The 21,412-nt window shown below is 33.4% G+C and overlaps 1 protein-coding gene across 7 annotated transcripts in view; it reads right to left on the minus strand.

The window, feature by feature from the left end:
• Positions 1-21,412, minus strand: part of VPS13A (vacuolar protein sorting 13 homolog A) — a 250,147-nt gene that overhangs the window by 117,099 nt on the left and 111,636 nt on the right. For all 7 annotated transcript variants that reach the window (XM_079112077.1, XM_079112076.1, XM_079112082.1 and 4 more), the window contains 6 exons: positions 20,669-20,816; positions 17,681-17,828; positions 11,048-11,175; positions 10,481-10,647; positions 9,783-9,997; positions 8,733-8,965 (listed from right to left, as the gene is read on the minus strand). In XM_079112077.1, the coding sequence (XP_078968203.1) occupies positions 8,733-8,965; positions 9,783-9,997; positions 10,481-10,647; positions 11,048-11,175; positions 17,681-17,828; positions 20,669-20,816 (1,039 nt within the window). The remainder of the gene's footprint in view (positions 1-8,732; positions 8,966-9,782; positions 9,998-10,480; positions 10,648-11,047; positions 11,176-17,680; positions 17,829-20,668; positions 20,817-21,412) is intronic.

Consider the following 21,412-nt stretch of genomic DNA (forward strand, 5'->3'; position numbering starts at 1 on the left):
CAGGTAAAATAATTTTCTCAAGAACTTTGCAAGTCTTTTGTGGATTTCATGAGAATTCATTCCATTAGACAAAAGCTACATCCAAATATCTCTTTAAGAAAACCAAGTCTTCCTCATGAGAAGACTTGTGCTTTCTAGAGGTCCTCTGGATTAAATTGTGAAACACATCCTAATCTTGTGAAGGGGACCTCTGAGTGACTGAACACTTAATCTTTTAATCTTTCTTAGGTTCAAGCAAAAGATACAATCAAAAATCTTTTTTCCAGGTTATACTCTGGGCACCCATTTCTGGCTTCTAGAAGCTTTTGTCATTTGGAAAGCTGAGAATTATAAAAATCATTAAATTCTGGTTCTTTTAAACATTTTTCCCACAACTTATTTCTCTCCACCAGTATTTTATTAACAACAAAAACAAACCAGGCAAGTGGCAAACTCTTTAGCTACATATACCAAAGTCTGTCCCAAGTTCCACTTTCTACGTAACCATAAGAACTCTGCAAAGTTTTTGTATCACTGTGTACCAATTTCCTCCTCCCCCAAGTTTTCAATAACATATACATTATTCTCCTTCTGAGTCCTCACTGGTAGTGTTCTCCTTCCCCACATTTCTATCAAGAGTATGCTTGACATAATTTAGACTTCCTCTATCATTATGAAAATTCCTATAACCTCTGTCCACTGCCCAGTTCCAAAGATGCTCCCACATTTAAAATAAATTATTATAACAGCATCATATTTCTGGGGCAAAACACTACACATATTAGTTTTCTATTACTGTGTAAACAAACTCCCACAAATTGAGTGGTTTTAAAATAAAACAAATTTATTATTTCCCAGTATTATGGGTCAGGAATTTTGATGAAATCAAGGATAGACAGGTTACATCTTCATATGCAGAACTGACTACGGAAAGACCTGCTTTCAACTTCCTTCAAGTTGATGGACAATTTCATTTCCTTGTAGCCCTAACACAAAGATCCCCATGTGCATTCTGTCAGCCAGGGACCACTTTCTGTTTCCTAGGATCTTACCATGTGGCCCTCTCCATGACATGGCAATTTATTCCTTCAAAATAGCAGGAGGACATCTCCGTGATGCTTCATCATACTTTTAATGTTTCACTGAGAATAATGACACTCTCATTAACTGATTAGTAACCTAACCACATCCACAGGAGGGGAAAAGACTGTGTAGAGAGAACATAAATCAGGCGGAAGAAATCTTGTGGGCCACCTTGGAATTCTGTTTACTACACTAACAAAGAAAAATAAATCAGGAGAAAAAAAATCTAAAATCATTCACCTAAGAAATCACACAAAAAATACTATTATTAATAAGTAACACAAATAGTATATGAATTAAAATTCAATATACTAGTGCTTTAAACTTTAAGGATAAGAAATTATAACTACATTATGATACATAACCAGAATCTCACATAAAATTTGTGTTATCTCTTCCTTTTATAGAATGTAGCTGGTTCTCATTAATAAGTATATTCATGCCAAAGCTAAAACAGTCACATTCTACATAATATAGTTCACAGAATTCAACTTCAGGTTGTAGAATACTTTCTTAAAAGGGATAATTTTGCTGCTAGTGATATTTTTGTCTCCAACTACATCCACTGTCATTTTAATGCCAACGTGGGATTCTTGCACAGAGAGACAGGGCAGTGGGGCATTCAGCAGGAAGCAGAGTTTATTAGTGACAGCAGTGGCCCAGCCGATTCGTATCCAAAAGCTGAGAACCCAATGCAGGGGCAACTGCCTTATATCCTACTCTTGATAGTTTCTCTTTTACTTGTCAGCTTTTTATCTCCATATAAAGTAATACACATTCTGATTAGGTATTCTATTCCTACTGTATAGAACTGCAAGAGTGTTACAACAGAGATGTGGAATAAGCACACTGATACTGATGGTGCCATGTTATCTACCCCTTGTTCTGAAAAAGTTCAAAACACACTACTTCTATTGGTTTTTCGTTCTTGCTACTGTAACACCCCACCATATTTCTCCCTTTCTTATACAATTCTTACTGCAGTTGCTAGTAGTGCTTTCCCTTCAAAGAAGCAATCTTACAAGGTTCAATAGAACATGGACAGGCACGTAAAAAACATTCACAATAAATTCCCTACATTACAAAGACTGATATGGTGGTAGGGAGAACTGACCCAAGTTGAAGATCACAGAATAACAAGAGAAAAGATAAAATATATGAGGTAACATGATGTTGTTTAGGTAAATAAGGTGATGGAAACATGTGATCTCTAAAACACTGCTTTTCTGTACATACAGTTCCTTCTTCTAGAAATACATTTCTATGATTCCTCCTACCAAGTTTAATATCTACTCATCCTTTAGGGAGCACCATGAATGTCACTTTCAGTGAAAAGACTTCCCCTCAAAAGACCACCACAAAAAATAAATGCAATGCTGGTATACTACAAGACAAACTACCAATGTCATTTAACATGGTAATAGGAAAAACTTCTCTTTCCTTGAAGAGTCTTGCAATTGTCACACAATGAAATTCCATATTAAAGTATTTTCAGTTATTAAATTAGATATATAAAACTTTATATCTCAGTACATTAAAGGTTTTATACATAGAATCACAAACAAAACATATAATAATACCACTTTATTTGCTTCTTCTCTTTTTCCCTTCTTTCTGTATAAACACACCTGCTACATCTCTTCTGCATTGTCTCCATTCACATTTTGAAATTGTAAACTCTTTTCTAACTTACTAATAAATCTTCATTCCCCCTGATGACTGGGTTATATAACTCCTGCCCCCACCATTAATGCTGATACATTCATTACTGCTGTGGATGATATACTTGACACATGCTGTTTGTTTTAAAGACAGATCTAGCTCATGGTTACTGTTTATACTGTTGATAATTGCTAAAACCACCACTGTTTTCATGATGCTACTTAATGTACTAGGAACTGGGTATTTACTTTAATGCTGTATACTGTATTTGTTACTATTGTTTATTTTGGCCTAATCTATGAGGTGCAGGGAACCCAGAGAACACTCAGAGTACACAGGTTAGAGACTCTGCTGCTGAACTAAACCCAACCAAAAGAGTGCACCTGGCTCCACTCATATACTAATGATATGCTATACTTTAATACAAAGAATACAAGAGACCAACACCCAAACTACTGATAAAACTATGTAATTCCCACCTCATTCAAGTTGGGATGATCCCTAGTATACCAGACGACACAGTAGACACCTGCTGTTGAATTCCTGATCTAGTTTCACAGGTTTTTTATTTTTTCTTTTATTGGTACTGATGCTAAAGGCCAACCCCATCACTCCTATATAGGTGGCAAATACTATTACAGACATCAAAGCAGACACTGGGCATTGAACATAAAGCTTAAGACTGTTGCTGACATTAGTGCCACTCCTCACTCCTCCCTCCCTCTAACAGATATGGGGACACTTCAACATCACACAGAAGAGATCCTGCACCTGAGAAATACTCACATCTCAACCAAGCACCAGTAAATCTCTATTCACACACAATCTACTCCACCTCAGCCCTGAATCGCCCCAACTAAAAGAAGCAAGGAGACAAAAGCCCTAAGACAGCAACAAGGACTCCAAGAGGAACAAGCAGAGAGGGACCTCAGGTTCCACATCTTGGCATCTACTCATACATCAGAAACAGAGAGAAGTATTAGAATAAATAAGATAATTAATTACACATGAAAGGACATATACATGCAAAAAAGAGGGGAATCCACCTCAGTTGATGTGCATGTCCAAGACCTCTGACAACATGAGGAAACCCACCCACCCAATCCCCCAACAAGGATCCCACTGAGAGTGAGGTTGGCTGAAAGTCCAGAGAGAGGTCATACAAAACTGGTTATGAAAAGGTTCCATGAACTAGAAAGAAGAGCTAAGGAAGGAATTAAGAGAGCAGGTACAGGAGATGAAAGGCCATTTCAACAGAGAAATAGAAAAAGTGAAGAGAAACCAGGCAGAGCCCCTAGATTCCCTGAAGATCACTGGGATAGAAGAGAACATGGAGATATAAACTAAAGGTATGAAGAATATTTTCAATGGGATAGTTACAAAGAATGTTTTCCCTATCAGAAATTAGATAAACATCCACTTACAGGAGAATTACAGGACCTGAAATACACCTATTCAAATGAGAAGCTGACCAAGACATGTCATAATCAAAATGCCTAACACAGAAAATATGCAAAGAATGTTAAAAATTACAAGAGAGAACATCAGGTCACATTTAGAGGCAAACCAATGACACACTTCTGACTTCTCAGTTCAGGCTCTAAGATCAAGGAGGACCTGGAATGAGATGTTCTAAGCCCAAAAAGAAAACAACTGCCACCCAAAGTTACTGCACCCAGCAAAGCTCAGTTTCAAATTGAGGGAGAAATAAAAACTTTTCACAAGAAGAAAGCTCTAAAAGAATTCATGAGCACTAAGCCAGCAATACAAAGAACACTCAAAGATAAACTTCACAAGAAATAAAAATCAATTCCCAAAGCTCCCAACAGAGGAAGTTCATCCAAAGAATAAACCTCTAAATGAAATAAAGACAGAATAAAATAGAGCAAAAAACAAATGGCAGGAAACCACAAACATATATCCATACTGATGCTGAATGTTAATGTTTTCAACTCCCCAATTAAAAGACATAGATTAGAAGAGTGGATCAAAAGACAACATCCGACCATAAGCTATTTATAAGGGACTCCTCTTATAGGCAAAGACATCCATAGGCTGAAAGTAAAAGAACGGAAAAAAATATTCCATGCATACGGACTACGAAAATAAGCAGGAGTAGCTATTCTCATATCTCACAAAGCAGATTTCAAGAAAAACATTATTGAAAAGAGACAAAAAAGGCCACTACATCCTACTGAAGGGAAGAATCCAATAAGAAGATTTAACAATGATAAACATTTATGCCCCAAATGTCAATGCACTCAATTACATGAAAAAAGTACTCCATGACACTAAATCCCCATAGACCCTAACACAATAATGCATGGTGATTTGAATACACCCTTATCATCAATGGACAATAATCAAAACATAAAATCAGTAAAAATATCTGCGACCCATATAACACTATAAATCAAATGGATATATATAGAATATTTCACTCCAAAAGATGAATTTACCTTCTTCTCAGCTGTGCATTGTACTTTTTCCAAAACAGATCATATATGAGGCCAGTGCTTGGCTATTTTTTCTATTAGCTAGTAGAAAAAAATTGATATGTTCCCTTCTATCCTACTAGATCAAAATTTTATGAAACCAGAAATCACCACCAAGAAAAATAAAAGAAACCATATAAATACATGGAGATTGAACAATACTCTTGCAAATGAAGAATGGATGAAAGATGAAATGTGACTAAAAATCAAGAGATATATCAAAATCTCTGGGACTGTGTAAGAGCAGTTCTAAGATGAAAATTTACAGCCAGGAGCGACTACTTTAAAAAATTAGATCCCTACTAAATAAGGTTATGCTCTACCTCAAGGTCTTAGGAAAAGAATAACAAACTAACCCCCAAACCAGTACAGGATAGGAAATAATATCGAAGCTAAAAATCAATGAAATTGAGAATAAGAATATAATACCCATTAGCAATACAACGAAGAGTGGGTTCTTCAAAAAGATAAGATTGACAAACCCTTAGCCAAAGTAACCAAAGGAAAGAGTAAGAAGACCCAAATCAACAAGTTCACAGATGAAACAGGAGACATCACCACAGACTCTTCTGAAATCCTGAGGATTATCATAACCTATTTTGAAAATTTATACTCCAGTAAACTGGAAAAGCTCGAAGACAAATTTCTAGACACATGTGACCTGCTCAATATGAATCAGGAAGACAGAGAAAACCCAAACAGACAGTATCAAGAAATGAAATTGAAACAGCAGTTCAAAGCCTTCCTAAAGAGAAAAGCCAGGACCTCAGCTGAGGTCACCAGACCTTTACAGAAGGACTAACACCAGTCTTTCTCAAATTATTCCATAATATTGAAAGGGAGGGAACATTCCCAAATACATTTTATGAAGCCAGTATAACCCTAATATCAAAACCACACAAAGGTGCATCAAGGAAAGAAAAATACAGACCAATATCCCTGGGTAATGCTGCTCTTAGTGAAAAAAGGTACCCCCCTTTGACCTTTGTTCTCTCCTTACTCCTTACTCATGCTGAAAAAGCTATAAAGTGAATATGCTATAAATTCTTCAAAGAAGCAAGTTAGATCCCAGGAATAGCTAAACAAGATGAGAAGACCCCAGTTTCTTCTCTACATTGTATCATAACCATTATACCATTTTCCTAGAAACAGAAATGCACTTCTACCATGCTTTAGACATTGTGAGCAAGCAGGGAAGAGACTCTTGGTACAGTAGCCTACTTTATATCCTGTTACAAAATTTTACACTTAGAAGTTGGCAAAGTCAAAAATATCAATATGACTGACACTCCTGCAAAGTAAAAAAATAAACCAGTCTGACTGATTTAGCAATTGGATGGACAAAGAATATTATAAAAGATAAAGCCTGTAACCCTAAGTTTTACAGTAAAATATTTGATAAAACCACTACAATGAGATCTAGGGAAGGCAGTCCATGAGTTTTAAAAATGCTTAAATTATCCTGCCAGACAGATTTGAAATATTTAGCATGTTGCTGTGAATTAGCTCCTTCTTTTTGTTGTTTGCCAAGTCCGATAAGAGACAGGAAAACATGCAAGCACTGAAGAGATAGAAACTCTAAACAGGAGACTCAGCAAGACAAAGTCTGTGGCTCCTACTCTTTCTCTGGTAATTTTTGTTACAGATAGACATGGAAACCTGAAATAACAACAGATTATAGATGTTGTCCCCCACCAACCCATTGTTAAAGTAGCCTTACTAAACTGGGACCAACAGAGGAACGGCAGAACACAGAGATGTGTAAATAAACAACACTTTTCTAGTCAAAAAAAAAAAAAAAAAAAAAACCCAGAATTTGGTTTATGAAAGCTTGCTACTACTCAATTATTAAAGCAATCTCTGAGTAACCAACTCAGTAGGAAATTAAATCATGCAGTAGTCACTATATTCATGTCTACAGAGGATAATAGTTAAAAAAATAAAAATTTCTCAGAGGGGAAAGGTATAGCCACATGATAAAATGACAACAAAGTTCCTCCAAAAGTATAAATACCAGAAAATTTTACCCGCAACATAAGCTATCCAAGACACTTATTCTATCACCAGAGTTTTAAAGTTTTCACAATTCCTCTAAGAAGAATATGACAGTTGTGATGGATGTGTGACTACAACATGACCCCATTCTTTCTTTTTCTGTATAGGTTTTTAAATTACAATTATCCAGGTTGGGGATACAGCTCAGTTGGTAGAGTGCTTTTCTTACATGCACGGGCCCTGGGTTCAACCTCCAGAACCACAAAAATATTTTTTAAAAAATTGCAATTATCCTGTCCTTATACAACATTAAAAGGTAATTGTGTGTCTGATGGTAGGGATCTATGTCTTTGTGTATATTTAAGAAAATTCTGTTATTGTCTATATATTAACCAATTATCAGACCAACAGAGGCCACATGAAGACCCAATAAGGAGAGCTAAAAACTCATGAACTTTAAGCAGAGACTGGATTCCTTAAAGAGGAGGTGAGTATGTTCCATGGGTGAAAAGAAAGATACATATAGATTACTTGTGTGGGTGAAGGAAGAAACCGTTGAGTGGACTGTATGAAGAATGTTTAGTTGTGACTTAATATCAGTTCTCTTCCATAGTCTTGTCCTAGAACAAGGTAACTCAAAAAACAGACTATATTTTCCAATATTGCACATAAGTGTGGTCAAGTCAAAAGAATATAAAGAGAAGAAATACATGTACAAATTCTATGTGATAATGTAAAACAAAATTATTATGTCCTCCATTTTCTATTTCTTTTCTCTTTTCTAATTCTGAGCTATAGCTCCAGTCCCTATAGCCTCTCTTTTCTTAATAATGAGCCACTTTGCAAACTAGGGCATTGGTCTATTTAATATCTTAACCAAAATGTATTAACAAAATTATAGCTTCCATTTATATTTAATAATTAGAATATTTATGCTTCTATTACTCCTTTAGAATCCTAAACATTTTCAAGAGTATTTTTAAAATTATTAGGAATCTTTGCAGATAAACTTTGAGAATTAAGAGTTTTAAGGAGGAAGAAAGCCAAGTGGCTTACTAAGAGTAAAATTCAAATATCAAGTATATCAAAGCAGATGGCTGAAGGTTGAAATATGTTATATGCAGAAAAACAAAACATTCAAATAGGAGAAAAAAGTGAAAATAATAAAACTGAAACAACACAGCAAACAGCTGATAGAAAGTCCTAATAGTCAAAGAGCAGTTTGAAACTGACATGGTTAGAAATTCAGAGTAAGAACTTAGTTGAAAAGTATCAAGATGAAACCAACTTCTTCATAAGAGTATTTCCACAAATACACACAACAATGAAGAACATCTGGAAAAATGATTTAAAAAGTTTGAAAAGTGGTATAATAATATTCTAAATTAGGTTCTTTGAACAGAAACAAATGTATTATACAGAGCAAGGCTGGGAAGAATGTAGGTAATATTCATTTCCTAAAAGTGAAATATATTACATCAGTTTACAATTAAGCAGATAATTAATTAGTAAACTCACAGTAGTAATTCTGCCTTTTCTCTTGACTGGGAGAAATGGGCATGCTCTGATTTGAAGATCTTTAATAGCAGCAGTCATTGTAGTATTTTTAAGGTCACCTTTACAGCAAATTTCACATTGTGTTGTAATGACCAAGGCAGGAGCATCATTTCTTGTCATGTCAGCCACAAACACAATTTCAGGGTTTTTAATAAGAATATTAATTTCCCATTTCTCCGGTTCTAGTACAGGGGCTAAAATTAAAAAAATAATAATTCAATATCTTAAATATATAAATATTTATTATATAAATATTACTTATAAATATTTTATTACTGATGGAAAAATGTTACTTCATTCTAAGTAAAGAAGGAAAATAAAAGAATCACAGAACTCAAAATAATCTAGACTTTTTTCTTGGTGGTTGTTTTTGTTTGTTTGTTTGTTTGTTTTGGTGGCACTGAATATAGAACTCAGGTACTCATGCATACTAAGAACATGCTCTATCAAGCTCCAACTCTCTCCATAGTGACTATAGGCACAAGAACATTAAAAACTGTGGGACGAAATCTCTATTACTTAATGGCACAAATGGAACCTAATCTAGATTCCATCTCTCAACCTGACACTCTTTATACTACATCACAATTAATGAAATATGTAAAAAGTAATGCAAAAATTATGTGTGAAAGCTATTTATCAACAGAACAAAAAAATATATTAAATTAAAATACTATCTTTACTTCTAAAAAGACATGGTTGGTCTTTATTCTCCCTGCTTGCTTTCTTTCAGCAACAAATTTGTTCATTTTGCTGCCTGAAGATAAGCAAATTACTTATTCTAATGTAGGTCTCATAATTTTTTAACCCAATATATATTTGCACCTTCAAATAAAAAAAAAAAAAAGTTGCATATACTTCCAGAAAACACATTGTTTTCCTCCTCCTCTGAATAATAAAGATTTTAATTTATTTCTGCATTTACTCTGATCATCTACATGGCTAATCAAGATAAGTGCTATTATAGTATTTCAATAGTAAAAATATTAAATATTTTAACTGGTAACTAACCTTCCTTAGAAGTCCATGTTTGAACATTGGTTTCTATAACACTGCCTGTTGTGTAGGCCTCCAAAAAGACATTTGCAACTGTCAGTAGGAATTCCACACTTGCACAAATATACATTTCTTGAAAAACTGCATCAGTCACAGCACCATCTCTGATTTTCCTATACTTAACATCCATCATGTCCTTTTTGTCAAACCCAACAGTCAGTCCTATCATTCTGAGAAACACAATAACAATGCCTAAGTGTGACTAACTTACAAATAACCAAATACACCAGTTAAAACTTTGAGCTTTCTTTTTCCTTTCACTGACAACAAATAAGCATTCTGAAGTCATGTCTCTTAGGAAGATCCACAAAGTGCTACAAACAACAGACCTATAAACTTCTGGAGCATAAATGTTTCATAAATTAGAAACTCTTATGTTTAAGAAATTATCAGCATGCTTTTTCTTCTCAATTTTTTCATGCATTTTCCCATTTATTTTTATTTATTCAACAAATCCGTCAACTATCCAGTAATAGCATATAACTAAACCAGAACATTTCAAATGTAAAATGAATACCATGACTTGATTTGACTGAAGTTTTGAAGATCCTAAGATGTAACCAGAAAATTAAAATGCAATCTTAAAGGTATGTTCCATACAATATGTCAACCGTTTCTCAGGTAAAAATTAAGAATGCTATTGTAATATATACCTAGGAGTTGCTTTCTTGATGTGAGGCCTTTTATCATCTAAAATACAGTTTTTTAATGAGAAAGAAGAAAACGTTGACTCATCTGTATACATTTTTAAAGTACTTATAATATTTTCCAACTTAAATTCAGCAAGTTTCAGAGAAGGATCACGAACATCTGTAAAAGCCTGTGGAATAAAAAAATCCAAACGAAGTTAGAAAATTACACAAAAATAAGCTTAAAGTATACTTTATGATATAAACTACTATAAATTATTACATCTGCTTGGGGGATGGTACAGAGCTATATGTACCCTCAAATCCCAAATTCTCTATTTTCAAAGGACTCTTCAATAAAAGGTCAAAATAATTTTACAATTTCTTTTCCACATTATTAGCTATAAAAAAGATATATCTAATTTAAAAATGGAAACGTTAAAATTATTATTAATTTAAAGTGAAAAGATCAACCATTTCTTCAGAAGAACAAAGACTACAAAATGCACACAAAATATTACCAAATGTGATTAATAAACATTCACATTTACAATTTTTCACAAATAAAATGTATTTTCTTCCTCAACTTACCTGTTCAGGACCTGGGCTATACAATATCATGGTGAGATAATCAGTTTTGAAAGTCATATTTAGTGTTGTCTTAACTTGAGAAGCATGTGAATGTACTTCTACAACAGCAGCTGTTACCACAGTTGCTCCTTGAGAAATTAGTTATTGAGTAAGAGAAAAAAAATATAAGTAGCTCATTAGAACAACCATGAAATAGATTTAACAAATAAAACATTATTCAAGAAAATTTTAAATATTAGAAAATTCACATGTGGAATTTCTGGCTTGGGATTCTTTCCATAATAACTTGGGAATATTAAACACTCAGCACTTTTGTTTTCTTTTGGTCCTTCCATTTCTACTTTTATAATATGGGAATGATAGGACTAACCAGAGTTGGTTTTGAAGATTAAGTAAAGCAGCATGTGTAAAATGTATACTGAAGTACTTAAATAAAGCACCTGTCATAGAGTTTAATATTCAAATTTTAACTTTTAAAAACTAAGACCAAACAAGATATTTTAGATATTATTTTTAAAATTGTTCAGCTAATTAGGACTCAAATATATTGTTTTCTACATCTGCATTTTAATGAAAGTATAACATGTACATGGTATATATTAAATGGGCTTATAAGGAAAACAGCAATTCCTAATTCTCATTCTACCCAACTCAAGAGATAAGTACCAATATGCTGGATAACTTATTTCTAACTAAGATAAAATTTACATACAAAGAAATAAATAAATCCTATTTGGAAAACTTAATGAGATTTGATAAATGTATATATCCATGTAACCAACCCTCCAATTAAGATATGGAACATATAAATTCCTCCAGAAAGTCCCCTTGATTGATCTTTCCAGTCAAACCCCACCATCCCTACCGTTCTAATTTCAATCTTTGTGGATTAATTTTGTCTGTTCTTAAATTCCATTTATATAGATTTTTCAACTTCATGTTTGGCTTCTTTCAGTGAACATGATGTTTCTGAGATTTATGTATGTTATTACATGCTCAGAAGTTCACTCTGATAAAAGTTTATTCATTCACCTATTGAAAAACATTTGATTATTTTTAAACTTGGGCTTCTATGAGTAAGTTATTTTGTGTATATACACTTATTTTGGGATAGGGTGGGGTTAAATACCTAAGCCTGGAATTACTCTATTATAGGGAGGTATATATTAACTGACAAACTCTTTGTCAAACCAGTTATACTATTTCATATTCATTCCTACAGGTAATATGTCAAAGGTTTAGCAATTCCATTTTCTCCCTTAACAGTTGGCAAGTATTAAAATAATAGTCTGGTAAACTGAATTTATCTCATAAAAATTATATTAGCAATTGTTCATGTGTTTACTGTCCATTTACATATCATCTTCTGTGGGGAGTCATGCATGCCTAGCAAAATCAGACTTGGCTGAGTCATGGAATACAGAGGTCTGATTCCCAGGAACAGTTAGGGGAGACTGTTTCAGATGGCCTAGGAGTAAGTGGCTAGCACAGGAGTGGTTTACCACCTGGGGATATGCTAGCTCTGTAAGCAAATGGCTTCCCTAACTCCACCCCATCCTTTTCCTCACAGAAGATGACCCACCTGGTCTAGGCCCCTTTACCTGTGTAACTATAAAAAAAGGTGAAGGTGGGGTTCTCCATCTTGTTAGAGGTCAGATCTGGTATGGCCTGATCAGTCACACCCCTTTCTTTTCAAAAGAATATTAGTTCTTGTGTGTTCCCTGATTAGATAAGTGTATTGGTAATTAATTGATTTATCACCTGTACCATCCTCTGACTTTTCCCTCATCCACACTGGACATGGCTGAAACTCCCACAATCCTCTTTCAAATATCCAGATCTTTTGATCATTATTTTGTTTTTAAAAAGTTCCCACTGACATATAGCTAATGTATTCTGGATATAAGAACAAAATTAGAAAAATGTACCATGAATATATTTCTAAGTCTGAGATTTGACTTTCATCACCTTGATACTATCTTTGATGATCAAAAATGTAAAATTTTGATAGTCTATATGCAAAGTTTCTCTTTTATGATAAGTGCTTTTGCATCTACCCAGGAAATCTTTGGATATCCTATCACCAATGAGATAAACTTGCATGTTTTCTTTTGGAAGTTTAGAAGTTTTAGTTTTAAATTTACATCTTTCATTCATTTCAAATTGGATCTTGTATGTGGTATAAAGGGACACGGTTCAATTTTTCTCACATTTAACCACTTGTGATAACACCATTGCTAAAAAGTCTGTCCTTTCCATATTGAATACACTCTCAAAAAGCAACTAACATTTTTGTGTATCTACTAGACTCTATTCTCTTCCAATCTATTTGTCTGTGCTTTGCCAGCACTATATGTCTCAATTATTAAAATTTATAGCAAGTTTTAAAATTAGTGTAAGTCTTTGGTCTTTCACAATACTGTTTTCATCTGTTCTTGGTTCTTAGCATTTCTACATAAAATTTAAAACAAATTTTCAATTTCTATTAAAATGAAGTCTGACTAGGATTATGTTGAAGGTACAGATCAATGTAGTGAGCTCTGATAACAATATTGAGATTTGTTTCCAATGCACCAACACAAAATACTTCTCCATACATTTAAGTTTTGTTACTCTCATCAGTCAGTATAAAGGTGTTGCATAATTTCTGTTAAACTTCTTCCCAAGTGTGACTTTTGATGTTATTGTAAATAATTGTTTCTAAAATTTTTATTTTCCAACCGTTACTGAAGACATTTATATACTGCATCTTGCATCCTGTTAAAATGCTAAATTCATTTATTAATTCTAGGAAATGTTTGAACACTTCTTAGTGTTTTCTATGTGATGGGTCAAGCTGAGAAAAAAGTCAGTAATACTTTCCTTTATCCTACAGACATATTAATCCTTTTCTTGGTCTTATTTGCTCTGTAAATGTCTGTAAATGACATGAATGGTGACTGTGGGCATTCTTGCCTTGCTCCTTTTTGGGAGGTCAGGGGTGGGGACTTCCAATATTCTGTCAAAAAATATGCCTCTTAGGTTTCTAGTTTTTTATCTTAAATAGGTGCTGAATTTAGTCAAGTGCACTTTTGTGTATCAGTTGGGGTGATCATATGATTGCCACCCCCACCTTTATTCTCTTAATTTGTTTAATTACATTTTTTTTTTCAAATGTTAAGCCAACTGTCATTCAGGATAATTATCACTTAGTTGAGATGAACTTTCTTTATGTCTTTATATTGGATTTCAATGTTATGTTGGAGCATTTGCTGTTATAGTTATTCATAATATCCACTCATTATCCTGCTAGTGGTCTGTAGTAATCTACTTAAATTGAGAATTTCTGTTCTCTGTCATTAGTTTTTCTAGGGGGTTTATCAATTTTATTAGTCCTTCCACTAAAACCTATTAAATTGACATAAATTGCTCTACTGTTCATCTGTTCTCTTTGTTATTTCTATTCTTATGTCTATTGCTATCTTCCTTTTATTTACTTTGGGTTTGTTGTTCTAGTTTCTTGTGGCGGAAAATTTGAAATTTGATTGTGAACTCTTGTCTTTTAATATAATCCTTTATAGTTACAAATTTCTTTCACCATTGCTTAAGTTGCAGTCCACAAATTTTCCTATTTTATGTTTATTATTATTCAGCTCAAATGATGTAGGTATAAAAATCTCTGGAAGAACAGTATTAAAATAACAACAGGGCTGGGGATGTAGCTCAGTTGGTAGAGTGCTTGCCTCGCACCCAGCACCAGAAAAAAAAAAAAAAATATATATATATATATATATTCTAACCTCTATTTCTTGTGCATCAATTTTAGATATTATCTTTATAATGCCAATTATTTATATGCTATTTTATTCATCTGTCACATATTCCTCTCTAGATTAGTTCTGTCTTTATATCCATATTATTATGGTTAATAACTTTTGTGTATTTATATAGTCTTTCTCTGCCTTCCCTCTGTCCCCAAAACCTGTATTAAGGGCTGATTTTCAATAGGTCACAGCAAGGGAGCTGCTCTGCTAGGTAAGAAATCCTGACCCAGAAGAAGGTCATATCCGAATGGTTTGGCACCTACGTAGTTTTTCATGTGTTGCTGAACTATGTAATGTTTTTCAGGAAAGAGATTCATGGTTTATAATGCCTCTGCTACTGTAGTTGCACTGGTGCATCTCTCAAAAATGAAGAGATTCTCTTCTCTCCCATTCTAACAACAGCTCAAAAATCACACAAAATTTAGTACACTACACTTCTGCATTATAGTAGAGATTTCCTTCTTAAAAACAGAAAACTTTTCATTCTCTTTATATCACTTATAAAATGTAGTTAAGTCCTCGTCACACCAATTATGTAGGATTTATGCTACTATTCTTAAGATATAAGGTATCATTACAACTAACTTTTCTTCTTTTTTTCCATTAAGTAGTCTCAGTACCTTTTTAATGAAAACCAATGACTTTCTAGCCTTGTCACATAGATAATTTGGGGAGTGATTTAAAATGCACTCCTGGGTAGGACCACTGTTGCTTGACCCCATATTTTCCTCTTTCTGATTCCTAGTTTATCTTGCTGGAACTTTTCTTTCTTTTTTTAAGGTACTGGGGATTGAACTCAGGGGTACACCACCACTGAGCCACATCCCCAGCCCTATTTTGTATTTTATTTTGAGACAGTTGTCTCACTAAGTTGCTTAAAGCCTTACTTTTGCTGAGGTTGGCCTTGAACTCTCAATCTTCCTGTCTCAGCCTCCTGAGCTGCTGGGATTACAGGCATGCACCACCACACCCAGCGATGTAACATATTTTTAAACTCATTTATTGAGGTGTGGGTATTTGGGAGTTTGAGTAAATTTTAATCAATGAAAAATCTAAGAATTATTTTGTTTTCACATTTTAGATGATGATTTGGCCATATACAGAATCCTAGCTTCAAAATCACTTTTCTCAGAATTCTGAAGTATTGTTCTATTATTATTCTCTAGACATCCCATCTTATCCAGTTCTACTGATAAAGCAATACACACACACACACACACACACACACACACACACAAATCAATAATCTAGTCATTTTTTCCCCAAGCCCATAGTAGGCAGCCTGTTTCTTTTTTCCTATAACTTTTAAAATCTTACCATTTTTGGTTCTGATAGTTAAAAAAAGAAAATTTGTTTGCATGGGGAGACTTTTACTCAAGCTGTTTGAAACTTGGTAGATTCTTTATAAGAGTTGACTTCATATTTACTTAAATCTACAGAGTTTAACTTTAATACATATTTGGGAGCTTTCCTTCTCTCAGAAAGTTCTTCTGTATTATCTATTATCCAGGAATTGGGTCTTCTGAACTGAAGCATCACTTTTTTATGCCTGTGTTTTGGGAGATTTACAGTTTATTATGATACTACCTCTGCTGCTACAGTTTCACTAATGTACCTCTCAAAAATGAAGATTCTCTTCTCTCACATTTAACAATGGCTCAAAAATCATGCACAATTTAGTATACTACACTTCTGTACTATACTATATTTATGTACATATTATAAGGCCATATCTCAGCAATCATATTTTAAGATTTTAAGAACGCTCTCCCATCTTTGGGGAGCTTACAGTACTGGGAGGATCTACTTTTTATTGTCTCCTCTTAGTAAAATCAGAATATCAGAGTTTGGTTTTCTTTACTTTCTTTTCTGTTCAATTATTTGTTTGATTTAGAAAACATTAATATATTTATTGTTTCTTTCATGCTTGTGCTCCTGTAATTATGTTCCTATATGTCCATTTATATTTAAAAATAAAGGACTGTTAATTACTCTACATAGTAAAGATAGGTTTCCAGTACTGCTGTAAATGTAAGGTTGTTTTTGTGTTAGGATTCTCCAAATGATAAAGCTCTTTAATACCTCAGGACTCTGAAAAGGTACACATTGTGGATTAGTAGGCTTCACTTTATGGTAGGTAGATTTGGGCATCTCCATATACTAGAATGAGGATAACTTTATTATTGTGCAGCAAAATGCATTCCTGACTAATCCAATTCTCCATGTGCTAGTGCTGAACTTAGAACCCAGCCTCATTCCACATAGCACTTTGAATATAACATTGGAAAACACCTTCCTAAGCTATGATTCCTTCTACACTATTTTGTATCCATTTATCTTGTAAACATTTGTTAAAACCCATCATCTACAATGATCACCTTTCTATACACACCTCTAATATTTTGATATTCCTAATACCATTATAAAATATTCCAACAGGATATACATTATTCTAGGGATAACAAAGAAGTTGGGAGCAGACAATAAGGACCTATAAGGAAGCTGAGAAAAAAAAATACTAAGGATTTTTGTTACAACAGGACTAGGAACTTTAATTCAAAGAGTAAATATCAACAGAATGACTAATAAAAGAGATAATTTAGAAATGCCTAAATGGAATTAGTTCATCAGAAAGAGATTTATTAATCCAATTTTACATAAAATGAGAGGAAGGAAGGAAAGGGAGAGGAAAGAAATGGAAGAGCAAAAGAAGGAGCAGAAGGAGAAAAGAGGGAGATGGGGTAAGAGAGAAAGGAGAGGAGGAAGAGAATAAATAAGAGAGAGATGAGAGAGAGTATGAAAAGGGGGAACTAATTTAAGTTTAACATACCTCCTGAATGGTATGAAGCATTGATTACTCCACCAGCATTGCTAGAGTGGTCTTTAACTTCAGCAGGTGAGGCCTGAAAACCTTGATACCATATGTTGCCATACAAAGTTTTAAAAATAGTTGTTAAATCTTCTTGACTAAGAATGAACTGTTAAAAAAGTAATAATAAAGACTTTAGGAAAATAAAAAAAGAAAATACAAGTGAAAAAGGAAAAAAAGATTTGTTCTTTTTAATACCCTTACATGTGTCCCTTAAAATTCTCATAAAAGAAAAATGAAGAAGTATTTCATTTCTGTCCACTACAAAAATCAAAATTTTAATGCATTAAAGATGTCTATTAACTGAATATTCAGTTTTCTAAATGCCATGTGATCTTTAGGAATATGAGAAATACACAACTAAATTAGATACCAATGTCAGTGAAGCTATAAATGAACTATGTTATGAATGTACCAAATAATCCAGTAATTTTAAACCTTTAAAATGAAATTTCATCTTTAAGTAGATGTCTAGCTACTTTGGCTATTTTTGGTTAGTACACACCTATTTTATATTTTATAAAACAGAATAACCAAAATAACAGTATATTTGTGATTAAATACATAATGTGTTTTGCATGAATTATTATTTTTGAATCTCATAAAGGTCTTAATATACAGAATATAATCCTGATTTTATAAGAAAATAAAGCTAAACAGTTAATGTAAAACGCTTAAGTTCACAGATAACTCACTCACAGTTAACTTCAAACCCCCCGTTTTGAAATCAGCCTATACCAACACCATAAGACCCATCATGAGAGATACAGTAGTTAATTGTATGTGCATATAAAGATATGCTTTATGTTACATTACTTTGGTCACAATAGCTACATATTTTGTCAAATATTATTCTAGACATTTTTTCTAAAGTTTTTTGTTAGATGAGATTAACATTAAAATCAGCAGATTTTGAGCAAATGAGACTCCCTTCCATAATTAGGGTGGACCTCATCCAATCAGTTGAAGGCATTCACTAGAAAAAAGTCTGAACCCTTTCAAGCAAGAATTTTGCTGCACGTTGCCTTCAGACTGCTGCAACCCCAACTTTTCCATGCCTCCTATTGGCCTACCCTGCAGCTTTTGACCTTGCTAGCCTCCACATCATGTGCACCGATTTCTTAAGCTAAGTCTCTCCCTTTTAACCCTACACGTCATTCCTATTATTTGTTTCTTTGGAGAACTGTGACTGAAGTAACAGCAATTACATTAAAAAAACTCTATGAATTTTAAATTGATGTATGTGATCAAGACAGTTTTTTTAATTCTAAAATTTTGACTTAATTCTAAACTTGTCAAAACTGCTTTTATTTCTGGTTATTATAAGCTCAAACGGATTTTAATCACACAAATTTTCATACTTTTATTGGTATCAGGTTTCCTCTGAACTTCATCTAGTTTTTAAGATAAAGTCCATATATACTTCATTCGTGCTACCTATGTTTTTAAAAAAAAACTTTCGTTCATTCTTTTTTTTTACTCATGACACTCTTTTGGGCTCATTATGGTGTAGGCATTGCAAAAATAATATGCTCATATAAATTAGTAAACTGAAATTAAATGTTAGAACTTTTATATAATTTCTTTCAATTAGTATATGTACACTGAACTCCCTTCAAATACTGATTTAAGTCATAACTCTTCGATCTAGTCAGCAGCTCAGTGGAGGAAGCTAGAAGAACTGTAGGATTCAAAGACTGCTGATATATGGCTCCTACATGTCACTGCAGGCTCTTTGTATAACCCCTGAATATTCTACAAGCCAGAAATCAAAAGTTGATGCACTTGTTCTGGATTCATGAAACCAACTGACTTTATTCCAGCTTCTCCCTGACAGAGAGGTTAAGGTCCAAGAGGGCCAAAATATGTGGGCTGAGGAGTGGACTAGGGCAACACTTGCTAATTGTTCAGGTGAATCAGGGTAAGCGAAGATTCAACTTCCTCCTAGTAAGTCTGCCCCAGAAGGCACCCAGGGGTACAAAAGTGAACTGCAGCATCACATGAATATTCTGCATGAATTCTCCCTTAGAAAAGTGAGCGAAAGCAAAATCTCTGTTGCCATTAAAAAACATGCCTAATAACACAATGGTGAGGGGATTTCTCTGCATGTTGGATAGAATACACTATTTAGGCTTTCAAACTTTCTGTTCTCTTACCAATATAAAGAGACTTTAAATATGTCAAGTATTTATCTGATGATACCATCCATCCCACACCCTGTAAGTTTTAGAATTCATGTTACTTTACATACTAAGAGTTTAAAGACTTTCAGTTGACACCACCATGTTTTAAATACTGAATATAATTTTGACTTAAAAGTCTGAACTCTCTAAAATGATGGTTTTCTCTTTTTGAATAAAATTTTAGAGAAATATAAATAGGTTATTTCATATATTCCCATAGCTTTAAATAGCATATGCTGATAACATATCAATTAGTTTTTCCAGCCTAGACCTTTCCACTAAAATCTCCATTAATACAACTAATTGACTAACACTGTTTCCTTCGTGGAATTTACCACAACTTATAACTGTTTTAATTATGTGTCCATTTACTTTTTATTTTTTTACTATCTAACTATTGCATATTTCAGATCACCATCACCACCAACTCCTGGCTTAGACTTATACGTTACATGAAGTAAAATGACCTATTGTCATTGTCACTATATGTCAGCATGTCCAGCATGTAACACATGTCTTCACACACAGTAAGTACTCATTTATATTTATAGTTTAACTGGCAGCAAATCCTTAGAGTATTTGTTAAAAGAGTGAACAGAGAAAAGAGAACATTAAAAAAATTCTAGAGTAATAAGTCACAATTTCACTTCTGACCAAACTGATTATATAAAATTCTACCCAAAAATCTTCTTATATCCCAAAGCAACATTTTCCACAAACAACAACAACAACAAAACCAGAAATCAAAAAGCAACCAGAATGTTACCTCCATAGGTTTTAGCTGAGCATTTACATTAAAACAGGGAACTTCCTGGTACCAACTCCACGACATATTTCGCTCAACAACCACTTCAAGATTTAATGGCAGTAATAGGTCCAGTACTTCCTGGTATGCACCGTTAATATATTGAGACCTTTAAGTAGAAAGAAAATTTCTTTGAATCAATAAACTTTGAGTATTAAAAAAAGAAACTCTATTGGGCTACATTTTATATATCAACATGAGAGATGTTCCATTCCTATAGAAACCAAAGTGACTTTCTCTGAGAAATTAATTTTTAAAATAGCATCTTACAATGTGGTAAAAAAGTGACAAAAAATATTGGTTGTGTACCCAATCCTAAAAGTAAGAATTATTTCTATATAATCAGGAAACAAGCACTATATAAAACCTCATTATAAAAATATTTCACTACACTGATTTAGATATGTAGCAGAATACTGCATATTCCCTTACTTTAAAAACTTTTTAAAAGAATATTTTCAGTTGCAGATGGACATAATATCTTTAATTTGTTTATTTAGTTTTCTTATGTGGTGCTGGGATTCAAACCCAGTGCCTCACGAATGCTAGGCAAGCTCTCTACCACTCAGCCACAACTCTAGTCCTTTCCTTACTTTAAAAGAAATATGAAAAGAAATATGAAATTTCTATTTCTATGGATCAAAATAGCTGAGTATATACAATTTTAAATAAAGCTGAACCCTATTTGTTTTTCCAAGTACTTAT

Source organism: Sciurus vulgaris, assembly GCF_902686455.1.
Source record: "Sciurus vulgaris genome assembly, chromosome: 15".
NCBI classification, from domain to species: domain Eukaryota; kingdom Metazoa; phylum Chordata; class Mammalia; order Rodentia; family Sciuridae; genus Sciurus; species Sciurus vulgaris.